This window comes from Haemorhous mexicanus, chromosome 2 (assembly GCF_027477595.1).
Source record: "Haemorhous mexicanus isolate bHaeMex1 chromosome 2, bHaeMex1.pri, whole genome shotgun sequence".
Classification (NCBI taxonomy): domain Eukaryota; kingdom Metazoa; phylum Chordata; class Aves; order Passeriformes; family Fringillidae; genus Haemorhous; species Haemorhous mexicanus.
Genome location: NC_082342.1, coordinates 13,282,152 through 13,300,978, shown reverse-complemented (window position 1 = coordinate 13,300,978; position 18,827 = coordinate 13,282,152). Strand labels below are relative to the sequence as shown.

Here is an 18,827-nt window from a genome sequence, read left to right as displayed (position 1 = left end):
AAAAAAAAGGATTTTGCTACACAATAGACAAAATGTTAATTCATATGCAGAAACAGACAGGCTGTCTCAGTTCCATCTGTCTGCCTGGCACAAATAACAATTAATTTCATAGGTACTCATTCAAGCATCTAGCTATAACTGTCAGAATTCAGCTAACACAAATAAATGAACTTTAATAATGAAAATATTTCACGTTGCACATTCTATGAAATAAAGATAATCATAGCAAATCATACTGTCAGTGAAATCACTGGCATAAATTGGTGACAATATCTAACTTTCAGTAATTCACTAAAACACCAGAAACAAATGTCACCATTTTAATAATCAGATAAAATGTTTCTGTTCCTGGAATTTCCATCTTTCTATGCACTATAATGTATAATTATTATATTATTTAGGAATAAAAGTTAAATGAATTAGCCATTCATTTAACTGTGAATACAAATAAAAACCCATGAATAAAGATACACAGTGCAGTAGATCAGGTATAATTAATATAATCTAATGTTCAGTAACATGAGTAATTTCTTTACAAAACACTTTTCAGTAGCTGATATTAAAAATGCATTTGGCAAAAAATAGCTGTAAAATTTTTATTAATATTAATATATAACACATTAAAACACAATTACCATGCTAAGCTCCTTTCTTCCATGTATTTAATTTTTAATTTTACTGGGCTGGATTTTGAGATATCACTATACAAACTGAACCAAAAGAAGCATCCCTATTTAAGGATTTTCTTTGATACCTATTTCTACTGAAAAAAAAAGTAGTCAGAAAAGGTTAAGTAATCCATGGGAAAATCATAATTACAAAATGCACAGTACTATAAATTAATGAAAATAAAGCAAGCAGGAGTGTAAACTAAAGTGCCTAGAAAAGAGAAAATTTGTGGATTGATAACATAATTTATAATATATTGAAACATCATGAATCCAGAAGATGGGGTTCTTTATTTAACAAACTTCAAGTATAAAAATGAACAGATTTGCTTTAGAAGTTCATTTATTTAAAAAAACACCCTTTCTGATTAAAAAAAAAACAGCAGAGCCCACAGGGAACAAAAGAAAACATTCCTGGAACAAAAGCAATGCATTGAGATAGATTATAGCATCAGTAAACCTTCTACAGCTTTATTCAGAATAGAAACACTCTTTCAGGAATTGCATACAAAATAAATCACCTATGCAGTAATTAAAGAAAAAAAAAAGTGAATGCATGTATTATTTTGAGGCTATATGTTTATAAAAAAGATCTGCACTTCAAATGATAAAATAAACCATATTATCTTGATATCTTCTTCAATTTTTTCTGTTATACTGATTTGACGATAAAATCAAATATTTCATGAAAGAATCCTGCCACTTGTACTGATTACTGGTTAGCATCCTATCAGTAATCATGGGAAACCAGGATCTTGCTTTGACAGATTCTGTTTCCCATCACCATTACAATGGCATTTATATTTCAAACACACACTCTTTAAAACCTCTTTCTCTCAGTTTTTATTCATATATTTCTTTGACTAACTTTATGATGACCAAGTCAGCTGCCTAATACCAAATCTTTAAAAATGCAGTCAACTTCCATAAAAGGCACTTGTGGATATTAAAGGAAAGGAAAATTCAAGTCAAAGAATAGGAAAGGAAAAAGAGAGAAGGAAATGGAAGAGGAAAAGGAGACGAGAAAGAATGTGTGATTAAAAACTTCATAAATACCACTAAATATAAAGTTCAGTATCACCAGGATAGGGAGTGCTTGAAACAACTGATATTCCCTGTAAGAAGATCTTGTTAAACTAAACAAAGGCATCCTGGATGAAAAAAGTCTTCACAGAATGCAACAGGTAAAAATGGAAAAACATTCTCAGCTTCAAAATCACACAATTCAAATACATTTCAAAAACAAATGCTCTTTGAATTAGCTCTTTTAAAGTGTCAGGTATCATCCCAGTACTCATTAGCTCTGAATTTTATTTATTTATTAAGTGTTTTGGAACAAATTTTTAAGAAATATTTTATAATTTTTTCTGTATGTGTTCACAGCATTGTCAGTGTTTTGCAGTGTTGCAAATTATCAGACAATCACTTAAACAACAGTCAGTGATGGCTAACAGTTTCCTGTCACAGCATTTAGAAGCATTAATTTGGTCAATACAAATTCTGCATCTCATGGAGACTGGTGAACTTTAGCACAGTCCTTAGACAAAGTGACTGCACTTTTTTGGGTTTTTTTGGCATGCTCAGTCCAGGTATTAGAAATACTGATACACTGGGAGAGACATGAAGCACTGAAACAGGTCATTTCTAGACAATAGGCTGAGGAATCTCCATCCCTGGGACTTGAGAGTGAGTTAGACAAAACCACACCTGATCTGATCTAAGACCAGCAGTAGTCTTGATTCAAGCAGGAGGTTGGACCAGATAAATACCAGATATTCCTGCCAACCAAATTTTCTGATTCTAGAAAGGGGAATGCTATCTTGGATTTTGGAACATTTTGCCCTCTGCTATAAAACTATTGTACAAAAAATATTTCTAATGGTAAGATTTTGCTTGGAGAAGCAGCCAGAAACTTGAAAAGGACTATACTAAAAAGTTTAATGAAACAATAAATGAATGCAGTGAAATCAATGGGGATTTGGACTTCTACCAGATATTCCCTTCATGATGTGAAAAGAAAGTATTGTTCAAAATGCTTTCTAACATATGACTAATGTTCTCAGCAGGGTTCATTGTTAAATATTTATGTCACTATAATTGCTGCAATTTTAGTAGTACAAATTTTACTGCTAGATATAAAACCTGATTAAGTTAAACATTTTCATTTATCAAATTTACTTTCTGTAGAGACTAGTTTTAAAATTATCCTGTAAGAAAAAATACAAGGCCATTGAATACATTGAACTTACCCTGGCAATATGAACACAGAAAGACAGCAGAATTAAGACATCTAAGTGAGTAATACTTTATTGAGTGAACACAAAATACTACAAGAGGTAGTAAAGGAATAACTGTTGTAATCTCAATGCAGAGGGGCAATCAATGCCCTTATTAAGATAATTCAAACTGTCATTTATCCCATTGTTTTTTCTCTTTCTGAATACCCTTCAAGGCAGAAAAGAATGGTGAATGGGAGACAACCCAGAAAAAAAAAAAAGAGATCATTTATTAAAAGACTACAAAAATATGTTCATGGTTAGCTTGTAAGCAAAGCTACTATGTATTCCCTGTTTTAAATCAAAGTTTGGAATCTAACCTGGATTATTGAAGAAGGAAGTATACTTTGAGGGGGGAGGGAAGAGTTAGTTATGAATGTATACCTTCTTATCCTCTACTCTGGCTGCACCTATATCACTTTGTTTCATTCCTCAGTTGTATAAATCAAACTGCATCCTATCCCAGTAGTCATACCTGGCAGAAGCAGAAACTAGAATCTCTCACTCTCCCTTGCAGGGCAGAAAGAATTACTGGTATGTCAGTGTTTTTCCTGCTCCTTTTTTTTTTTTTTTTTTTTTTTTTTTTTTTTTTTTTAAGGTTTTCCTACAGCGGAGTTTCTGTTGTGAGTTCCATCCCGTTTGAAATTTGCAACACAAAGCTGCAGTTGAAAATGGTCTCCTACATTCAAAACTCTATCCATGAATTCTTTGTAACTGAAAGATCCTGGCAGAAGGTGAGGTAGGCTTCTCCTGAATTCACAGCAGACAAAAGCTGCCTCTTCTAAGCACGAGGCCCCACTAGTTCCTGTGGTGCACCTGGGATATGTTCTGTTGAATGTGAATACACTAGGTCATGGTAGTAAATCCACACAGTTTGTCATCTGAAGATCCTGGTGACTGATTTAATATATCAGCTTGAAACTCAGATCTAAACTAGCAACTTATCCTGAACTAGTCACTGGTTATTGCGCTAAATATATTCTCTTTTAATCAAAAAAAACCAAAAAACCCCCATGTGGTGTTTGTGAGGATCCTCAGGACAAGGTGAAGAGATGAGAATCTGACTCCATGTTCTTAGAAGGCTGAATTATTATTTTATGATATGATGTTATATTAAAGAATGCTATACTAAAACTATACTAAAGAAAGAGAGAAAAGATACATCAGAAGGCTAAACAAGAATGATAATGAAAGCTCGTGACTTCCTCAGAGTGTGACACAGCTGATGGTGATTGGTTATTAATTAAAAACAATTCACATGTTTGTATAAACAATCTCCAGACCACATTCCAGAGCAGCAAAACACAGAGAAGCTGAAGCTTCTCATCTTCCCAGAAGAAGAAATCTTGGAAAAGGCATTTTTCAAAAAATATCAGAGTGACAACCCCACAAACAAACACCCACCCAAATTAACAAAACCAAACCAAAACAAAACCCAAAGGAAAAAACCAACAAAAAGTCACAGAATCTCTTTAGTTGGAAAAGATCTCTGAGGTCGAGTCCAAGCTCTGACTGATTGCAACTTTGTCAGCTGCCACATCCATTTGTTTCTTGCACAACTCCAGGGATGGTGACTCCATCAGAATCCCTGGGCAGTCTGTTCCAAAGTTAACAACCCTTTGAATAAAATAAATTCTTTGTGATGTTCAGCCTGAACTTCCCCTGCTGCAGTTTAAGACTCTGTCCCCTTGGCCTGTCACTAATTGCCTGGGAGAGGAGATTGTCCCCCACCTGGCAACAGCCTCCTTTCAGGGAGTTGTAGGGAAGGAGAAATTCATCCCTGAGCCTCCTTTTCTCCACATCAAACACCCCCAGCTCCCTCACTGGACTTGTGCTCCAGGCCCTTCCCCAGCTCTGCTGTCCTTCTCTGTACACACTCCAGCCCCTCAATGTCCTTCTGGCAGTGAGGAGCCCAAAAATGAACACAGGACTCCAGGTGTGGTCTCACCAGCGTCCACCCAGCACAGAGGACAATCCCTGCCCTGGTCCTGCTGCCACACTATTGCTGATCCAGGCCAGGTGCCACTGGCCTTCTTGGCCACCTGGGCACAGCTGGCTCATGTTCAGTCACTGCTGACCAGTACCCCCAGGTCCTTTTCCTCTCAGCATCTTTCCAGCCACTGCCTCAGCTTGCAGAACTGCAGGGGGGTGTTGTAACCAAAATGCCTCCAAAGTCTAAGGAAATAATAACTTTTAACAACTGCACCTACTTCCTATTGTCAGCAAAGTTCTGCAGAGCTAAAAGACAATTTCTTTTTCCTATAAGGCATAACAACATATTTAGGATGTTTTGCGTAGCAAAATACAATTCACTAGTTTTCTTTTGGTGTTACAAGACTGTACTGTGTTATTATATACAAATTAGATGTGGCTTTCCTTAACCAGATGGACCTAAACTACCCAATAATACAAATATGTCAGTATTCTTACAGTGAAACAAAACAGATGTTGAGAATTCAGAAGTTCTCAATGGTATGCCAAAGGAATACCTGAGAGGACAGGGAATGAATATTTTAAATACTATGCTTAGAGAAGCAGAGAATTTCTCATAGGTAAATTCATGTATGTTAGCAAGACTTGTCTCTCAATTAAGACTGCTATTTAAAATGCCAACATTTTAAATTTCACTTTATTTCTACTTCCTAACAGTAATTAACAGAATATGTAAAATATGTATGACTTTGCTCACATAAGTTGCTGCAGCCTTGGAGCTGCCTAAGAAGCAGGTTCTGAGACAGGACTTCTGTCTTTCACTCCTCTAAGCCTCTCGCACTTTTCAAGTCTGGAGCATGCAAAGTGAAAAGAAAGTCTGCTTGCTCTGTTTCCCAATTCAGGAGTTGGCAGAAACTGAACCACCACCACTTGAAAAAAGAATAAAGCAGCTCCTGATTTCTGCTATCTCCACAGAGGCCATTTTCATGATCCCAAATGTGTCTTTCCAAACATTCCCTACTCTGTAAACAGAAAGCCCTCAAGGCTGACATGAATGATGATTTCAAGAACTGTTCTTTTGCTTCTTACATGCAAGGATAATTTTCCTTCCTAACTTTCTTCCTCATCCCTATCCTACTCCTGAATACTATAATATATTTCTTACCAATGAAAAAAGAAATGGGGAGACAGAAAAAAGTCATAAAAAAGAGGTTAATTTAAAGAGACTGTGAAATGTAAGACAGATAGGGCTCTGCTATTGTTCTGCTCCTCATTCTTGTATGTGGCTGAAGGAGAGCTCTATTCATAACCACTCTGTCTTTCAATGACCTTGAAAATACTTAAAGAATACTCTGTCATCCTGGAGCACATCTCTATTTTGTATTACAAAGTGCAGCAGAAGTTTATATACACATAAATATTCTGTAAATGTACCTTATCTTTCTCTAAGTAGACAAGCAATGTACAATAAATGTGGATGAATACAATACACTTGAAAGGCAAAATTTGCAGCTGCACCATGTGTCTCATTTATCAGTTCTTCATACTCACTACTGCACTGCATCACTCTCTGCTTAACAAGATTTACCTTTACAAGCCACGTCAGCAAGACCTTTACATCAGATCAGCTGTTCACCATAAATTTACTTGAGAGTGTGCAGTTATGAAAAGCCTGAAAGGTCTAAATAGGAAATAGACCAGAGTTATCACAACAGCACCAGGTGAAATACATTTGGAATGACTGATTATCCATTTAATTTCTTAATAAAATATTTACTACATACTCTTGCAATCAAAGTATCTTCCATTTGTTCCTACAGATTTTTTAAGTCTCTGTCTTGAGAAAACCATAAACCACTCTGTGCAATGAGCTTTGACTGGTTGACCAAATGCAATTACAAACACAGAATTACCAGGAAAAAAAGAGTAAGTTCATATAGTGGTTATATCTGCATAAAACTCAGTTGCTTTTAGTTATGAACTCATGCTGTGCAGTAAATTGTCTGGATTCTCTTCACTTCTCATGACATTTTATTCACCTTTAAATGTGAAAAGTACATCTCATTCTCCTGATGTTTCAGGTCTGTATAAAAACCTGAAATGTTTAAACATCGTTTTCCCTTTACACTTCTCTAATCCATTCCTATAATTTAGTTTAAGACATTTATTTACAGTTCAACCTTTTCAACCACAAGAGACTTTTACAGCAAAGATTTGGATGGAGGCCAAAATCAGTATAAAGAGAGAATTAAAGAGCTGAATAACTTTCTTGCATGCAGAGGTATACACAAAATAAACTGGATAAAAAGTGGTCTTTGTCCTCACATTTATTTGTAGCCTATAGTAGTTACAAAACTGCATACATTCTTTCACTTTCATTTTTTTTATAACAACTTGCCATTGAAAATTTTATTGGGAAATCACATAATGCCATTTTATCCCAAGAAATAAGATTTTCTTAAAAAAATTAAGCACTTTTTATTCATATTAATTGTACCAAGTCTTACAACACTATAGCTTAATAGTGTGTGTGTATATATATATATATCTCTATATATCTATATATGTATATACACATACATACATATACATATACATATATATATATATATATATATATATATATATATATATATATATATGCAATTCCTGGCTTCTTGTAACTTCAAAGCAGGTTTTAAGTTGAGAAAACTATTTTTGAATCAAACTAAATACTCAGTTTATTTTGAAAAAAGAAGAGTTTAGGCTTATCAATACTATCATTAGATATTAACCAATAAGGGGAATAATCCACAATTTTTTTGAAAATAAATACAATTACTGCCAACTGAAAATGGGCAATTTCTTAAATGAAAACACTAATTTTAGTCAATTTGACAATGATAATAAATATGACATAATAAAAAAGTTGGGTATAAAGCAACAATATACTTTTGGGGTGTAGCCTTATAGGGGCTTTTGATCCATGATTTTGCTGTTCTTAAACTGCCTGCCTAACATCTGATAAATGATGCACCATATCCTAAAGCTCAATTCAAGAAATAGAATTTTTTTTCTGAATGGCTTCTCCTATCATTTAACAGGGACAAAAACTTCTGAGTCTTCAGGTACCTCTAGATTTGTGGTGTACATACATAGTACTCCAGAAAGGCATAAACACTCCTCATGAATAGTAACTGTTATTGTTGAACTGAATGTGATCACAATTCATGCCATAACGAGTCAAATCTGCCAGATATGACAAGAAATTAAATGTCTCAAGATGCACTTTCCCCCGGGACAGGTTGATGAAGGCATTTTTCCTTCTGCTTTTGCAGCTTGCAGTAGAAATTAATGGATTCTGCCTTGAAGATTTTTAGCTTTGAAATAATTTTGAGTGCTGACTTAGCCCACTGAGCTATTTGCAATTTATTTCTGTTTGATCTACAATTATACAGATATATTATACAGATATTTTCTCCTTAATCATTAAACTCATTAGGAAAATTATTTAATTATATGGGCTTGTATTTCTCAGGAATATATTTGAAAATCTTCCTGGTTTAATGGTTAAGTATTGTTACACTGGGAAACTGTTTCAGTAATCAGTGGGGTACATACTTTCATGCTTAATACAAAAGAAGCAGTAAATACAAAACCTGCAACCTAAGAGGTAATTCACATGAATTCTTACTAATCTGTCTATTAGGTCAACTCTCAATTTCAATAATAGGAGATAGTAATTGCTTTGTTTTATAATAGGAAAGAATAACTTCTACCATAATGGTGTTTCTGAAACCTCAGGGGAAATCTAGGCAGAAATTCTTCCCTATGAGGGCAGTGAGGCACTGGCACAAGTCTCCTAGAGAAGATGTGGACACCTCATCCCTGAAAGCGCTCAAGGATGGGGCCCCTAGCTCCATTCTGGATGGGGCTCTGAGCGACCTGGTCTAGTGGAAGGTGTCCCTGCCTGTGGCAGAGGGTTTGGAATGAGATGAGCTTTAAGCTCCCTTCCAACCCAAACCAGCCTATAGTTCTATGATTCAATAAAATTCTGAAGTCTTTTGAAAAATTTTTTTTTTTTATATAACGTCCACCAAAATGTTCTGCTTAAGGACATAAAATGAAATTTAGAAGTTTTACCCAAAAAACTGATCTGCACAGACAAAAACAAAATCCCCCAAAACCCCAACATTCCCCCCTCCCAAAAAAACCAAAACACCTCTTCAGAGTTTGGAATGTTATCTATATCCTGTATCATCTATATCTATATCTATCTATATCTATATCTATATATCTATATATCTATATCTATATATATCTATTTCTATTTCTATTTCTATTTCTATATCGAATCTATATCTATGTCTATCTATATCTATATCTATTTCTATATCTATTTCTATTAAAAATGTAAAAGAGAAAATGGAATGACCTTGTTTCAATTTACTGGTTTATTTTTTTTTTTTACTTAGAACTTTTATTGTGAGCCGCCTACATTATTGGTACCTTCTCATTGGTACAGACAATTCAAAACTAAATAGCACAATATAGAAGGAGGGGACTTTAAATTTTGATTACCTCATCAACACGGGCATGTACATAACTTCCTCTAACTTCAAGGACATGTGTAGTAAAAGGAGCAGCAGTACCAGGCAGAACACACAGCACAGTAATTTAAGAAGAGGTCTTGGGTAAGAGAAAACACTTATCTTCTACAATGCACCTTAAAACCCAGTTAAATGTATGTGAATAAAATAGTAGAGACAGGACCTGGTTTGAAAAAAAAACCCACTAATTTCAAAAGCAAACTTCTAAATATGGAATTTCCATCCACAGAGACATTTAGAACTCAGGGCAAAGCCCGAGCAAAACTTGGAATTTGGCCCTGCTGCATTCTGGGGGAGTTGGAGCTGATGATGATAAGGATCCTTTTGGGACCTTTAGGAATTTAGGAAGCTAAATTATTCTAGAATTTCATGAAGTACATGAAATGTAGTGTACTCAGATGAAAAAGGAAGTAAACAGAACCTGCTGAGATTTGAATGTGAAATTACAAAGGATTAGTTATTTCAGATTTGAGTTGTAAGTTGTTAAAACTCAGAGAGAAAAAACCTAAAGTTATGTTGAAAGCAAGTATTTGCATTAGTCCTTGTAACTGGATAATTCCTTATTAGCTGAAACTGAAATCTTAAATTTATTGTTCTTCAATTTCCATATATTTAAGATGCTGTACAAGATCAGATGTTTTCCTTATGCTCTGTTTATTTTTCAGAAAAGTAATATAATGCAACTTGTTCACCTGTCAAGGGTTTTCTTTTCTTCAAGAAATAATAAATATTTCAGCATTTCTAAGCTAGAAATATTTTTCATCTTTTCATTTCACCTTAAAATGGAAACTTGTAAAAACATATTTCACTTCTTCTTGCCCATAGTCTGATTATGCTATCACAAGGCTTCAAAAATTATTGTCTCCTTCAATAAAATAGTCACTAAAGAAATACAAACATATGTTGATATCTTTGGTATATTTTGATATCACTGCATAAAATATATTTACAAGTAACACCTTTACTATTGAATAGTATTATACTTTGCACATTATTTGTAAAGTTTCTGCTTTCTGCCATTCAAAGAAGAATCTCTAATATGAAAAAACCATTCTTGACCATTGAAATACAAAACACAGATATAGATTCAAAAAAGCATCTTGTATAATATGTTGATTTTCTATTCCTTTCTTTTTTCTGCCTCATAGTTTGGAAATATATGTATAAATTTAGCTTCTATAATTTGTCTATTATAGACATTATTTTATGCTAGTATCCTGTAAGAGCTAAACTATACTTCCAGGGATAATTTCACTAAAAGGGTTGAAACTCAACAGAATATCTTGTGAAAAAATGCCAATACTTAGAGATGACAGTAAAGTTCAAAGACTTTGAGCTTGTGGGTTTTTTGGGTTGGTGGGTTGGTTGGCTTAGTTTGCTTATTTTAGGGAGTCTGTGTTTGGTTGATTTGGTTTGGGGGTTTTTCTGTTGTGTCTGTTTAGGTTTTTGTTTCACAGAAAAATAAATGAGATGAGACATTTCTGAGTTTTAAAATCCAATCATTTCATGTTGGTAGAATTGTTCCTGATATAAGAAATTCTAAATTCTCTACACATTATACATTAGCAACTTCCCTAGAAACTCAGGAAAACTAGAACCTTCCTCAGATGTCTCTAAACTCAATGAATGAAAAATCTTGCTTTAAGAAGTCTTCCAAATTTATTAAGTTTTCATATGAAACATAAATAATTGAATTTTAAAAATTAAAAATTAATTATTTAAAATTTTTGCCTAAAAAATTCCCAAGATCAATACTTAGAAATAGGAAAATTAAACTGTCATCTGGAATCTGAAAATTTCCAAACACAAGTAGTTCAGAGGAAACAAAGGTGGGAGGTGTGTGTGGATGTGTGTGGGTGTGTGTGGATGTGTGTGGGTGTGTGGGTGTGTGGGTGTGTGTACTGGCTCCACAATTCCCCTCTCTTCTCTAAGACTGGCAGCCATCCACCTATGCCAGAGGTGAAATTCCACAGTAATCTGAATATGGGGCTGTGTTTAATGTATTCCTCCTGTTGTTCTATCAACAGCAAATTGAGTTGCACTAGAAATGCAGAGACTGCTTTTTCTTGGTATTTCACTCAGAAATAAACAATGCACTGAAAAAAAAAATCTTTATCTGTCCACCTGTAAATTAAAGAACAAAGGAAATAAAGTGTTTTGTATTCCTGTTGAAGACACTCAAATGTTTTCAGAGAGTGCACATTTTTCAGGTTTCAAGCCCACTTCCAAAGTGCTTTGGATTTGTGTAAAAGCTAATTTTTACAAATGTATTGTACAAATTTTACAGCTTGTCACTGGTTTCTTTGTGCCTACAGAAGAAATCCTGGAAAATGCTCTTCACCCATGGTTATATCCACTTGCTGATGGTGGATGGGCACCTTCCCACACTCAGGAATTTTCCAGCTGTGGGGTGAAAGGATGGAAACTCTCCTTGCCACTACTATCTTCATTTCTGCTACTTCAAGATTAGTGGGTTTCTTTTCACTTCTGACAGAATCATAAATGTCTGGGCCCTGAGGGGACTGTTCCCTGCTCACCCACCTCCCCCTAGGACTCTGCTCCACAGAGAACTCCACTGTAAAGTTGGATTTGCTGGTAGCCTTCTACAAAACTATTTTCATATTCAGAGGAGCACCTAAAAAGTGCAGAAAAATCTCACTGCCATTTGCTCCCTGATCTCTTGCTGAATTATGAGAGTGTTGATTATGATTTTAAATCCCTTAATAGACTGAAATTGGTGTATCAGATGATTGCTTCACTTTCTGTGCTCTGCTTCAATAGCTGCAATCAGCACAGACTTTCAAATGAAATCTTCTTCATTATAAAAGACAAAGGGGAGAGAACAGGGAAATAGATATTCCTGGTTACAGCTCCAAGACTAGAATTTTCTCCTTACCTGAAAACAGTTCAAAGTAGTAAAGTTTGAGACAAAAGTCACCTTTAGAGGGATTTGTTGAAGAAAAGGGAAAATGCAGAGAACTGCAGACTGGATTTGCATAGAATCCACTTCATACTGCTTAATCATCCTGATTAAACTTATTTGTATTTACTGGATGATTGATTACAGAAGAATACCTAACAACTTTGATTAGCATCTATTGTGGTTTTCATACAAATAAAACTAATATAGTCTCAGTTGTAAAAGGTTTTATACATAGCTATTGGATCATACCAAATGAAAATTAATGACTTGCTAGCATTAGGAGCAATTAGTCTCAAAAAAAAAGTTTTTGAAACAGCTATTAATCACCTATTAATGCTTTATTTATAAACTTGCTTCTGTAGCCACATTTCTGTGAGGCTTGTTTAATTTTAAAAAAGCCTTTTTCATTAATTTTATCACTTTATGGTTGTTCTTTGTTACTACATGAGGACGGCTACATTATTTCCTTAAGTCACAGTAGAGAGGGAGCAGAAGACAGTTTAGCCTTGAAAATCCCTGTATTGGAATTCTCACACTCTTCCAGGTACAACATCTTCCTGCATGTTAGTTTTTCTGACTCTTTCCCTTGATGGTGTTTTTGGAATTGGCACATTTGTACATTGTGGCAAGAAAAGTCTGCAGTTTTACCCCTCCTGAGTTAAAAGTGACTGATAAATAAACATCCTGTAAAATTTCAGAATATTTTGTCACTTACTACTGGGAAAAAATCATGACCCACGAATAATGTATGCACCACCACTTGAGATGTGCAAGCAGTTATCTGTCCCTGTGTAAACAGCATTTATATCTGAATCTCAGCCATAAACCATCCCTAAAATGTGGACAGATGGAAAAAGTGGTTTGGTTTCCATTAAGGAATATTGACTGAGTGTGGAAATTATGATGATCCAACTACAAATGGTGATACAGAAAACTGACTGCATTCTAAACATCCTCCTCTTAGCTGAGATGATGTTGAGGCATGCTAGGAAAGTGGTTCTTCATTACTTAAGCACAATCAGAAACTGTCCCAAGACCATGTATTTGCTATTATCCTTTAATAAAGTATCTTTAATGCCTCAAAAATCTGAAAGAAAAAATAAAAACAAAATAAAACAAAATAGCACCTTCACACTAATGAAGCTTCACACAAAGAAGTTTTGCTTCTTTGAAAAATATTTCAGGAATTGAAAACAGGGATTTTGGAGACAGTATCTCAAGGTTATTTTAACATGACACTGTAAGTAGGGTAAAATTCTCTCATGGAGAGAATTTTAAATGGATGTTTTAGAAAAACTGCTAAAACCCTCTGAATGCCCAAGAAACATGCAAAGACTCAATATTCCAGAATAATTTCCATTTAAATTTAGCAACATTTCATTTTTAAAAAAGGACACTAATTTTGTTTTTTGACATCTCCATTTGCAAAGGCTTTTTCTGTTCTGGATTGTTCTGTTTGTGCTTTGGTAAGATGTTTTGGTTTTCTGGTTTGGCCCTATAGTTCTTCACAAATAGAATAAATTTTCAACTTATTATAGAATAGCTGCAAGGACTTGTGATAAATGAAATCAGGTCACTGTTGATTTCCCTATACAACTACATAATGTAGCTTCAATAAGATTTATGAAAACAAGATGTGTCTTCTGTTTAGTAAATGTTTGACAATCTGAAGTAGTTATTGATTTCTAAAATAGTTCAGAGAGCAATTCAGAGAAATACAGAATATATAGTCTCAATCTTTCCATACAGGGGTATATCAGTAGAGATTTCAGAAAACATCATGAATAATTATGAAAGTAGTATTAATTTTTAATATTTCCCACTGTCCTTTCAATATTTATGTATTTACTGCATGAGTCTTTGTAGACAAAGATGTCTTTTCAAGTTGTATTCATATTTACTAGTTTTTGTCATCACTTGGAGTAATTTTTGGTAACTTATGCTACTAAGGGGTATCTTTAATATGTCCAAAATTGTAAGTGTGACCTATTTTGTTTTCTCAAGAAAACCTTTCAGCATACAATTAGGAGACAATGAAATGTAGAGGAAAACACATGCTTGCAAGATGGTATACCCCCTGAAATTGTCCATGAGAAAAAGGAGACTAAAGTATACAAAGGAGGATGTGTGGAAATAATAAGACAGTATGCAGGAAGCAATACAGCTCTCTGCCAAAGAACTGTTTAATATGAGTAGGAGTGGCAGCAGAGATCCTAAATGCTCACAATCTCCCTCATGGTCGCAACATTTGCATAAGGACTGCAGGTATTTGTACCTGTCACTCTACTCCAATTTTAGAACCATAGAATTCAAACCAGTCTTGGACCAAAATAATTCCAAAATCAATTCATGTGACACAGAAATCTCCAAAGTGAGCAACAACACTCAATGTTGAAAGAACGTTTCAAAAAGAAAGTGAATTTTTGAAGAAGGCATCTCCAGTCAACTCCAGGAACAAGGGTCTGTGAAATTACACATCTTTCCTATTGTAATCAATTAATATTTTAATAAACTTCCCATCAACAGAAATAATACAAAAGAAAGTTTTGTAGGGAGAGAGGTGAATATGTTTTTTGCAAATTTAACACTGAGGACACGTGTTTGTTCTGGCTTTACAATGAAATTAATCATCTGATTGACTCTGCAGTCACTGGGTTTTTACTCATTTGAGTACGTTGCATCCTACTATGCAGACTGGTCACTTCAGGTTTTACCATTTGATATAGTTCATATCAGAAAACAATTATTGCAAGTGCATTGAAGGAAGTAGCTGTGAGAACAAAAGTCTCTAACTTGATCTGCAACATTGAATGAAAAAATGGAAGTACACCAATACTCATTAATGTGCCTGCCCTGCAAATAGAGGGCCGGCACATTCTTCTTTAGATCTTTTAGTATTGAGAGAAATTCAAGCTTTACTGGAATAAAATGAATGTTACTATGATTTACATTATTACATTTATACACATAGTTATTGTGTTGAGCTGAGAAAAATGAATTTTTTTGTATTACAGTATGTGAAAGGGAAAGAGAGAACACATTAGATTTGCAACATTTTGTCTCCCTTGACTCTGCTGATCACTGCAAAACCATTTACCTGCTGAAGTATTAATCAGAAAACTGCTGACGCTTCCTTAAGTAGCACTGAAAATACAAAAGGCATATTTGGATACAAGAGTTAACTTCACTCTGTGTGAACTCTCCAACTCATCAGGGGCCTAAAGAACTCTTGTCTGTTTGGGAAGGCTTGTCCTTTTTTCTGCCAAGAGACATGTAAGTAAATACCCCTTTAGAGGGGATTTAATGTTTATTGAACAAACATGTTATGCTTTTGAAACAGGTATCTTGAATATTTACAGATATGTAGAAAGTTACAAAGTAGCTCACAATCATTAGTTAGTGCCCAGGATGAAATATTATATAACAGCTACTAAAAATTATTCATTTAGCTGCATACATAATGCACATTCTCAAATGCAATGTCATTTCTACTGTCTTTGAAATGTGTAGTTTCAAAAGCTGGCTTTTGGCTGGACATGGAAAATGGATAGAATTGTAATTTAGAAAAAGAAAAAAATGAACAGTTCACAAAGTTGCAGGACTATTTCTAACTGGTGTAGAGAGGTCTGCACTAATACAGAGATGCAGCCACTGGACTAATACAAATAAAGAAAGAGTTGAGAAATACTTACAGTATTTTCCTTGGACATTCTTCTCAGTTAAAATGCTTCCATTTATTTTTTGTATACTTACTTTGAACTCCATGGGAGCGAACTATTTTCCAGGTTTCCGAGGCTACCTCTTTCACATCCACTTGGTAGTGGTGAATGGGCACACCTCCATGTGAGTCTGGCTTATTGAAGGAAACCTTGGCAGTGGTTTGGGACAGCTCTAAAACTCGTACTCCATACGGATTTGATGGCACATCTGCAAAAGCACAAACACAGGTTCAAAATCAGCAACAACCAGACAGAGCTAAGCAGCTGATAATCTGCCCACCCAAGTCTCCTTAGAGCCTTCAAGGGAGAAAAAATTAATATTGAACATGGTGCAATACCATTTGTGTTAGAGTAACAACTTAAGCTTTCTACTACAGAGCTGTAATAAAACCACATTAATTTCCTTATATGCTAAATTACTGCAAAAAAATTTTCCATTTTTGCCTTTCTTTTATAACATGATCTTTCTTAATAGCTAGTTTTATCATATAAAAATGTAAGAGATCAGGTCGTTGACAATATAATTATGTAAAAGAGAATAACAAACTTTCTATCAAATTTTACAAAACAAACAGTTACAGCTAATTAGATCATTCAGAGTCTAAATTCTTTTGAATAAGCTTATGACAAAGAACCTTATAAATAATGTTGCCATTTTATGGAATTCTGAATTCTGAATAAATGAATCTCTTTTTCTTTTTTCAAAGACTGGATTTCAAGTTACTAAGAAAGAACATCAATGGAAGGTTATCCTCTGCTCAGCTTGAGAAATAATTTACAAATTAGGTTGAAAGAAATATTTTCTCTGAAATCAAAAGCAAAAGTATATCTTTCAAAGTAGAAATAATCTATGACAATAAAGCAGGTATTTGTAGGTGTTGAAATGCTACACATGAAACAAAAGCAAAAAAAACCATTGGAGTCAGTACATCTTTAAGAGAATAAATATTATATTGTTTTTACAAATTGTGATCAAACTCAAGTCAAAAGACTAACTTTTCTAATTGTCTTACATTTCAAAGAATTGTAATTATAAAAAGTAATACTGAAAATTATAGGAAGAATTTTAATTCTGTGGACAGAATACCAGGATTTTGAAGCACCATTAAAAATTTATTTTCTGATCCATCTGAAAATTATTTGCATGCCCTCTTCTAGATTTGACATTGCTTTCGTCTCCATGTTTATGAAAGATATTTTTGTAAGGACATGCCAGAATTTGAGCCAAAGCCTGTAATTCAGTTAGTGGGTAATGAACCATTTACATAAAATATTGTCTGTATTCAAAGGCTGTCAGACAGTGGTGAATAAAAAGAAATCAATCTGAGTTTCACCCAGCATTGGTACTTGAATGAAAATGAGACAAAAATTTGTACAAAATATTAAAGAACAGATTTAATGACATATTCAGTCACAAATTCTCAGGAAAAGGACACTGTCAAATATGGTCTAAAGGTGCTGATTTGTATAACCTCTTAATTGTCAGAAACTTAATTTTTTCTTCAGAAGACCATCTCTGTCAGCTGTCAGACTTGAGTTTTTTTATGCAAATATCACACCTCTTACAGCTGCCATTTCTGATTCCAGGTCTCCTGAAACCTCCAATACTTGCAGTTCACTGGGTTAAAACCAGCATAGATTTTATTTATATGGATAAGAAAGTTGTAACATCTCTTACTTAAAGACACAACTATGTGAATCCATTACATTACAGATTTTAGTAGAATTCAAGTCTCAGCTTGAGGGATTCCAATAATATTCTATTCCAGAAAACAATTATCAGGATTAGGGATTTTGCAAGAAATTTTCACATTCCTTAGAAAGAGATTGACAATCTGTGATCAGATAGAACAAGACCAAATGTAACTAGTCTGCTATGAATCCATGAAAACACAGACCTGGATTTTGGATCTCTTTCTAAATGGGTCAGAAATCTGGGGGTCTTTAGAAAAAAGAAATTACGTCCAAAAAATATACAGACTGGTATTTTCTGTAACCACATAGAACAAGAATGAATTATATGAGTTGGTTGTTAAGTGAGTATTCACCCCAAAATCAAAAGAGAATGAGGATTGGAACCAAATTGTGACCAATCCTTCAGGTTCTCCTTAGAGCTGAGAGAAATACCTATTTTTTCCCCCTATATAGTCATTAAGCACATAAGCACCACTCTGGGTACAGATGCCTTCTCTCCTGAGCTCAGTGGCAGTTCTGAGAAGAGTGGGAAAAATACAGTGTAAGAATCCCAGCCAAGCAATCCGGGAGAGCCATACCTAAGCAGAAAGGTACTGTATGAGCCATTGTGGACACCATCACTTGGGAAGATGAATATCAATATTCAGTACTAAAGATGAATGCTCTTTGGATTCAATTACAAGGTAAAAGCTGCTTTGGATACCTACAGTACCAAAATAGCTTCTAAACTTCTTAAAATTCTTTGTCTCTCATTAAAAGTGTTCAAAATAAAACAAACAAAAGCAGGGGATGAATGAATACCTAATTTCATTCATACTACTTTTATGTTAGTTTTTGGATGATATTGTTAATAAGCCAATTCCCTAGTGTTTCTGTCTGCATCAAAACAATTATTTGGTCTACAGCATAAATCAAAAATGTGTTATTTACATATCCACTCTGTTCTTGGCTTTCCAAATATTAACGAGACCTCTCTTCCTTGTGTGTTAATGCCTGTATGTGTTTAAGTATAATAAGCATGGCAC

At 34.3% G+C, this 18,827-nt stretch overlaps 1 protein-coding gene across 1 annotated transcript in view; it reads right to left on the bottom strand.

Annotated features, from left to right (window-relative positions):
• Positions 1–18,827, bottom strand: part of NCAM2 (neural cell adhesion molecule 2) — a 274,443-nt gene that overhangs the window by 52,933 nt on the left and 202,683 nt on the right. Inside the window, exon 12 of the mRNA XM_059873029.1 lies at positions 16,142–16,315. Coding sequence (XP_059729012.1) covers positions 16,142–16,315 — 174 coding nt within the window. The remainder of the gene's footprint in view (positions 1–16,141; positions 16,316–18,827) is intronic.